General features: G+C 59.7%; 1 protein-coding gene across 1 annotated transcript; it reads right to left on the bottom strand.

Moving 5' to 3' along the window:
• Positions 1-1485: 1485 nt before the first annotated feature.
• Positions 1486-5428, bottom strand: PDX1 (pancreatic and duodenal homeobox 1). The gene is made up of 2 exons (XM_063150478.1): positions 4943-5428; positions 1486-2130 (listed from the first exon to the last, which is right to left on the bottom strand). The coding sequence occupies exons 1-2, from the start codon at positions 5337-5339 to the stop codon at positions 1841-1843; spliced, it is 687 nt and encodes a 228-aa protein (XP_063006548.1). The 5' UTR covers positions 5340-5428; the 3' UTR covers positions 1486-1840.
• Between the last annotated feature and the right edge of the window lie 2436 nt (positions 5429-7864).

Below are 7864 nucleotides of genomic sequence, written 5' to 3'. Positions count from 1 at the left end.
TGATAAATTTCTCAGGCAACTTGCAGGAAAAAGTACCAGAAATAGTCCTGTTTGCACACAGACAGCAATGTCCCCCGAGGAAAGAAAAGCAACAGACAAATTAGACCTTCAGTTCAAGTTTCCACCTGGGTGTTAGAAGTTCCATGTGAAATGAGAAACCCCCAAAGAGCTGTGCCAAGCTATTTGCTCTCCCCCTCGCTTTCAGCCGAGGGACTGGGAACATCCTCTGGCCATGGTGCGACAGGTTGTCCTCATTTTCCTCCTCCCATGGCGCCGGAGGGCCCGTGGCGGTCCCCGAGGGATGCTCGAGGGGCTGCTGCTGCCGGGAACGGGGCAGGAACCTTCCCGTCGAGGGAAGCAGGCAGAGCCGCCTGACCGACAGCAAACCGGACACTTCCCGCTTCCTTCCAGCCGGTGTTTTCTGTTCCCAGGTGGGCTGTGAATTGTTCCCCGCCGTTGTCGGGACGGGGAAGCTGTTCCTGGAAGCGGGAGAGCCAGGCTGGGCCCGGGCGGCCGGCACGGACTCCGCCACCCGTGTTTCCTCGGGGAAGCCCCGGCCGGGCTCCGTCCCGCTCCAGCCCGGAGGAGCCGAGCTCTCCCGCACACCGGGCCGGCCCAAAAGCAGCGCCCAGGAAAAGGCCCCGAGTCTGCAGAGCCAAACCACGCAGAGAGCCACGCCGGGACAGGAGCTCATGCCGCAGAGAGGTTGCTCCTCTCCAAGGCAGAGTCCGAGCTTGCGAAAGAGCTGGAAGAGAGGCAGGAGCTTTTTCCCAAAGGACAATGCCCCTGAACCAGCCCTACCCCCGGATATATCTGGCTGTCTGCTCGCCGCCCGGAGAGCACCCGCGACTTTTTCTGCTGCATCCCTGGGCTCGCATTGAGCCCTGGAAGCGGCGAGCGCAGCCCTGGAGCCGCGGGGCACCGCGGGCAGCAGCGCAGGGTCTGGAGGAGGGTCTGGCTACCTGTGCCGGTCATCGGGGGAGACAAATCCTGCCCGCAGGACAAGTGGGCTTTTTCTTTCTAATTTTTAATTCTTTTTCCCTCTCTTTTTTTTTTTTTTTTTTCCTTCCCCCATCTTTCTTTCCCAAAACCAAAAGAAAACGAAAGAAACCAGGTCCCAGTTTCCAAAGAAGTAAGTAACAGTCCTGAGAGAGTCCTCGGTAGAGCCGATGCCCTGGGGGACTGGAAGGGACGGGGACGGCGGCGTGCCAGCCCGTGGATGGTGCGGGACACTCGGGCCCGTGTCCGCGCCTGTGGACCGACGGACGGGCGGGACGGCAGCTGCGGGCGGCAAGGAAGGCAGCGTGCTCTCGCTTCTCCTCCGGTGTCCGGAGCTCTCCGTGCACCCGGGGTGGCACACTCCGTCGGGGGCCGCCTGACACCCGCCTTCCCCGGGGGAAGCTGTCCCGCAGCGCTCGCTGAGGCGCGGGCGGCCCGGGGAGCGGGGCCCAGCTCGCCAGCATCCCGGCGGCTCTCCGCGGCCTCCTCCGGCGCCAGCGCCCGCAGCGAGCCTCCCCTTGACACAGCTGGGCATCTTACAGTCACCCTCCGGAGAACGCCAGGTTCGGAGGGGAGGCACCGCGTTTCCCCGGGGGAAGGCGCGAGTGGGTCGGCACGGCACGGCACGGCACGGCACGGCACGGCACGGCACGGCACGGCGGAGGGAAGCTGGCCCCAGCCTCTCGGCTCTTTCCCACGTCCCATCCTTTTCCTCGTCCCGGGCCGTGGAGCTCCCCGCGGCTCACCGAGAGTCCTGCTGCCTTCTGGCGACTAGGCTTGGGGCGAGAAGGTCCCTGGAGGCTCCCGAGGGAAGGTTCCCGGCGGGACACGGCTGGAGATCCTACTTGGTCTGCAGCTCCCCGGAGGACACAACGCAGTCTTGCTCGGGGTCATTGCTGTTGCCCGCCCCTCGCTTTTTGTCTTCTTCTTTCTTCCATTTCATCCGCCGGTTCTGGAACCAGATCTTGATGTGCCTCTCGGTCAAGTTCAACATGACAGCCAGCTCCACGCGCCGCGGCCTGGAGATGTACTTGTTGAAGAGAAACTCCTTCTCCAGCTCCAGCAGCTGCGCCCGCGTGTACGCCGTCCTCGTCCGCTTGTTCTCCTCCGGTTCCACCATGTAGGATCCACCTGCAGAGAAGCGAGAGTCAGCCCGGGCCCGCCCGGCCGCACCCTCGGGCTGCGGGCACCACGTCCCAGCACCCCTGCGCGGCGCGGAGGATGCGCGGGGGAAGCAAGCGGGGCGAGGGGAGCTGTCCTGCTGGGCAGAGCGAGGTGGTGCTGCTGGCGGCAGTCACCGCTGCTGTTGTTTTATTTTGCAATAATTCAATATGTTTTAGCGGTGATTTGGATGAGGTTTTCAGGGAAGCGCCGTCTCTGGAGCCGAGGGAGAAACACACGTGCCACCGTTTGCGTGACACTGGAAGCTCAGAAAGGCTCCCGGATCCAGGGCCGCAATTGTTCGGGTTCTCGTTAAAACTAATTTTTAAAAAGTAATTAAAAAAAAAAAAAAGGTAAGAAAAAAAACCTCAAAAAACTCCACCACACAAACCAAAGCAAAATGGAAAAATTTAACCCCTCAAAAAAATCAAAAAACCCTCCAAAAAAACTAACGCACCGAAGAAACCCCTCTAAAACAAAGCAAAAATAATCATTATAATTAGTGCGGCTGCCCGGTCGGGCCGGGAGTTGGACCGCTGCCGCTCCATTTCGCCGCGTTGATGAAACCTTGGGTTTCTCGTTCCCGTAAAAAGCGACGGCAGCGGGATCGCCGTTCCCAGCGCGGCCGCCGCAGCCCTGCGTGGGCACCGGGGCACGGGCAGTGCAGGCGGGCACACGGAGAGGGGCCCGAGGTGGGCACGGAAACTCAGGGCCGCTTTTGCCAGTGCCAGCGCCCCTCTGGGAACGTTTCTGGGGTGATATCATCTGCGGGCAACGGTGCTTTAAACAGCCAGAATGAAATAATAATTTCAAGAGAGATACGTGGACTCTCCCACAGCTCATCTTCCTATTCCCATGATTCTGTATTTATATATACACTGTTTGTAAATGTAAACCTATGTATAAAACTTATATATCTATTTAAAATATATATTTAAATACACATATAACGTTTGCATAGCGATGTCTATATACCTATGTGCGTGTATAAATAAATATTAAAATCGGTGTATATATGTATAAAAATGTTGGTAAATCTAAACCTATGCATGCATGAGTTTGTATCTGAAAAAAACCACCTCATTCTGTTACTTTAAACCAAACTGGAGCTACCGGGAAGGTGTGTCGGAGGGCCGCGGTCGGTCGGGCCCGGGACAAGGCCGATAAGCCCGGGGTGAGCGGCAGAGCCCGGGGTCGGGCACGGCGTGTGGCACCGGGCCGGGCTCACCGCGGCCTCCCCGGGCAGAGGCCCGCAGCCTCCAAGGACACCTGAATCCCTAGGGTTTCCATGAAAAATAAACCACCGGGTTATACAGTTTGCCGCATACACTGTACAAAAAATGCCGGGGTTTGGCTGTGAGCGCTCTGTCGCGCTCGGCACAGCGCCGTGCCCCTTTCTGCTCCTGCGGGCGTGCTCTGGCAGGAACCCTGCGCTCACATCGCACCGACCATGTGGGCCATGCACGGCCCCTGCCCGCTCCTCCCGGGAGGGCTGGGGACAACAGGCACGAATTTTATGCTTCCACCGGGAAAGTTTCGCTTTCCTGCTGGTCTTGTCATTCTTCGGGTACAGGAGAAAGAGAAAAAAAAGAGGTGTAGTTCAAAAGTTGTTTATTATTATTATTATTATTATTATTATTATTATTATTATTATTATTATTATTATTATTACTATTACTATTACTATTATTACTATTATTACTATTATTACTATTACTATTACTATTATTATTATTATTCCCGAAATTCACTAAACTCAGGGAAAACAACCTGATTTTCTCTCTCCCTCTCCCCACCTCCGCCCTGGCACCATCCCTGCCGCGGTGTCCGCGGGCTGGGACAGCACTCGCTTCTACCTCTGTGGGCGGATGCGCCTCTAGGGAGATTGGGGACAGCCATCTGTCCTTCCCTCCCCCTCGGCCTGCCCCGTGCAATTCCCAAACTATTTTGTGGAGATTTTAACGCTCCGGTCCTTTTTCCAACTGTCTATTTGAACAAAGCCATTAATATAATATTTGCCGTATAGGCGTGACGGAGGCGCAGGACACGATAACATTGTGCCGGCAGAGACAGAAATATTGTTGGGCAGCGGAACTTTCTGCCTAGATAGAGTTGCTTCCCCTCACTGGCAACTCTGTTTCGTTTGTGCATTGTTTTCCGTGCCCTGTTTTTTTCCCTCGGAGAGGTGCATTTGTGGCTAAAACCCGCCGGGGAGAGGGATGGAGGGGCCGGGGGGGAGATGGGCTCTGCGCCGGGGAGAGCCGAGAGGCAGCTCGGAGGGTCTCGGCGGCTGCCCTGAGGGCTCGGGGGCTGCTCCGCGGCCGCACGGGGGGCGCAGGGACGCGGGGCACCGGGGCTGTCCCCTCCCGCCCGCCCTGCCCGCCGCTTCCCCGCCCGCTCCACCTCGCAGGTGCCCCCGCTCGGAGCTCACCGCGCCCGGGGGACGCTGCGCTGCCCGAGGGAGCAGCTCCCGGGAGGCGTCACGACGTCCCGGCTTGGACACAATCAGTTAATTGGTGAAAAATAATTCGTTAATAATTGCCGAGGCGCAGGGAGCGGTGAGCCCGCCGGCGGGGGCTGGAGCGCCGGCTCTCTCCCCGGCGTTCAACCCAACACTAACAGCCCTAGAGCAGTGGGTCTGCAGAGGCTGGCAGGGGGAAAACCACCCTCCAGGGCCGCTCCACACTGCATCCGAGCGGTGGGAGCAGGACCGGTGCAAGGGAGAGCTACTGAGCGCCGAGTGGGACAGAAGCGGGGGGCAGAGGGATGCGGCGGGGCTTACCGGTCCACTGTCCCTTCCAGGCGTGCGACTTGGTGGACTTCATCCAGGCGAAAGGCACCTGCACTCGGGGCTCCTCTAAAGCCCCCGTGTCCGCCCCGTCTGCGAAAGGCAGCGCGTCCTGGTGGGGAGGAGGAAGATGAGGGTGGTGGTGATGATGGTGATGAAGGTGGGAGACCCCGGCATCCTCAGTGATGGGGGGCACCTCGTAAGGTGAAATGTCTGGAGGGCTGCCTTGCTCGAGAGCCCCTAAGGCGCTGGAATAGGGAGTCTGTTGCTGCCTGCCCATGTACAGGCAGGCGGGGGGGCTGGGGTTGTAGTCCTGCGCTTGGGCTCTCTGAAACGCGCACGACTCCTTGTAGAGCTGCGCCGAGGCGTAATACTGCTCCTCGGTGTTCATGGCGAGCGGGGCCAAGGGGGCTTCGCGGCTTAGGGACACATAAGGCTGCTCCCGCCGGCGGAGCCCGGGATGCCTCTTTGACAGCTGGCGGCCCCGCCGGGCCCCGCCGCCCTGCCCGGCTCCCGCCGCCTCCCCATAGGCGCCGCTCCCCCACGTGAGCCCTCCCGCAGCCCTCCGGGGCGGGGCGCGGCCGCAGCAGCCACCCGCAGTGGCCCCGGTCCCGCTGCCCCTTCCTGCCTTCCTTCCTTCCGTCCCCTCAGCCGGGCCGACCCCGGACCCCCGGCCTGGTGCCGGCTGGCTGGGTGCTGCTCCCGGCTGTGGGTGCGGATCCCGCGGCGCTGGGATTGCGGGGCCCGCCGGGCTCAGGGCACTGCGCCGATGCGCGGGGCGCTCCGCGACGGATGGCGCTTAAACTCATCTTTTCCCTCTCGCCTCGCCTGCCCAGAAGCTGCTGCTCCCTCAGTGATTCCCGGGGAGGAAAGCCCTCGGAGGGCCTGGGTAGACTCGGCTCCTGGAGGGGTTTAGCGACAGGGCACTTTTGGCTGTGAGGGCATCTCCCCTAGGGATGTGGGTGTCCAGGGACGGGCAGGGCGCTCCCTCGGGGGTACCCGTGCTCCGGAGCCCTGGGAGAAGGCCAGCACCGGCCGGTGGGGGACCACAATGCTATCGCCAGAGCGAGCGATAGGCAGCGGATTGTTTGTCCAAGAGGTAAATTTGGGAGCCTTCCCCGCGGCTTGGGCTGCAATGTGTTGACCCTCGGAGATAATGCGCTCCGAGCTGGTGCCGGTTGACTTGGTGACGAGGCTATGAGGAGGCGGAGAGCTACCGAAAGGGACAAAGATCATTTCCCTGCCTCCCTGCGCTCGGCCCGGCCGCCGCTCTCTCCTGCTCGGGTGCAGGCCCGCTTCCTATCGGCCCGGCCCGCCTCCTCCCGCCGCCGCTTTCCCGACACTCCGGCCGCCTTCGCCGGGGTGCGCTCCCTCGGCCCTGGCTAGGGCGGGTGCGGCAGGCCCGGCCCGGCCCAGCCCGGCTCGGCTCGGCCCGGCTCGGCTCGGCCCGGCCCGGCCCGGCTCGGCCAGTGGCGATGCACGCCCTGAGCGGCGAGGCAGGAGGGTTCTCAATCCCTCGCTCCTGCGCCCTGCTCCGTGGGATCATAAACCCGCCCAGTCCATTACGCTTTGAGTTTCCGCTCTGGACTCACGCGGGTCCCCCATCTCTTAGAAAGCACGCTGAGCCTTTGATTCAATATTGAGCCATTAAGCGATTGCTTTCCCAAGCCATTTAACAGCAGCTCTTATGGATAAATAAACAAAAAAGGCTGTAAACCAATTATAGTGCGGATAGTGAAAAAGTATTTTATTAGCGGGAATTACAGATAGCCGTGGCTGCTGCTCAGGCTCCCTGCGCCCGGCACCTGCCCCCTCCATCCCCTGGCATTCCGGGCAGGATGCGCGGCCCAGCGGGGCTCGCAGACAGAGTGCGGCCGGCGGGGATGCGCAGCTCCCTTCGTGGTGGTTCCCCCATCCGCGCCCAAGATGCCTCCACTCGGGTCTCTTGCAGGCACGGGTGTGCTTTGATCCGGAGATGTCTTGTGCCCCGACCCCAGAGGAGCACCGACAGCCCCTTCCCCAGAGATCTGTTACCTGGAGCATTTACTGCTCCGGGTTTTCCACGGGGAACTGGCGCGGACAAACAAACCCGAGGCCATAAAACCCGGAGCAAATTGATTCATCTCCTGGGAGGACCATTACCCGGCGTCTTAATGCGGTCCTCTCTCTATAACGAACGTTTCTAAACAGAGCAAACACTTCACCCTCCAAAGCAAATGAATTTCGTATAATTTAGAGCTAATTCTCTTTCTTTCTGCCTGCATGAGCAGGCGATAAGGGCACGCTTTGCCGTTCTGACAACAAGGTGGCGAGCCGCAGTGCAGGAAAAGGGCCCCGCTGGGTATCCCGGCACTGGGGACCTCTGCCACGTCCTGGGGATGCTGATGTCCGGCAGCCCGGCGTTCCTGGGGGAGGCGAGCCCGGCTGGAGCCAGATCCCAGGGATCACCCCTGCCTGCCTCCTCGACCTGGGATGCAAGCACTGATACTTGGCTGGAGTCCTTCCACAGCTGAGGGCTCGCAGGAGAAGACTCTGAGCAGCAAACGTGTCCCACCGGAGAGGGAAATCATCCACTTGATGTGGAAAATGGGTGATGGAGGAGGCCGATGGGAATGATGGGAATGGCCAATGGCCCCACTTGCCTCAGAACTGGGCTCTGCAGACACAAATCCGTCCCTGAAAATGGTAAATATGCATCTCTGAGAGAGCTGAAGAGGGTTGTGCATACAACAGTAAGGAGTAGAGTTCAGTGCCACTTCCTAAAGTAATCTGGTTAGATTTTCTCTCTCTGTATAATAGTTAATGACTTCTCAGTGCACAAACCCTTTTCTGGAATCCACATTTAGACAGGAAAGAAGTATTGAAGATGAGTGGAGCATATTCACAATAATCTCTTTTTCTCTCTCATCTGTGCTC

This window comes from Melospiza melodia, chromosome 2 (assembly GCF_035770615.1).
Source record: "Melospiza melodia melodia isolate bMelMel2 chromosome 2, bMelMel2.pri, whole genome shotgun sequence".
Classification (NCBI taxonomy): domain Eukaryota; kingdom Metazoa; phylum Chordata; class Aves; order Passeriformes; family Passerellidae; genus Melospiza; species Melospiza melodia.
The sequence above is the reverse complement of the archived record's forward strand: the minus strand, read 5'-3'. Positions and strand labels throughout refer to the sequence as shown.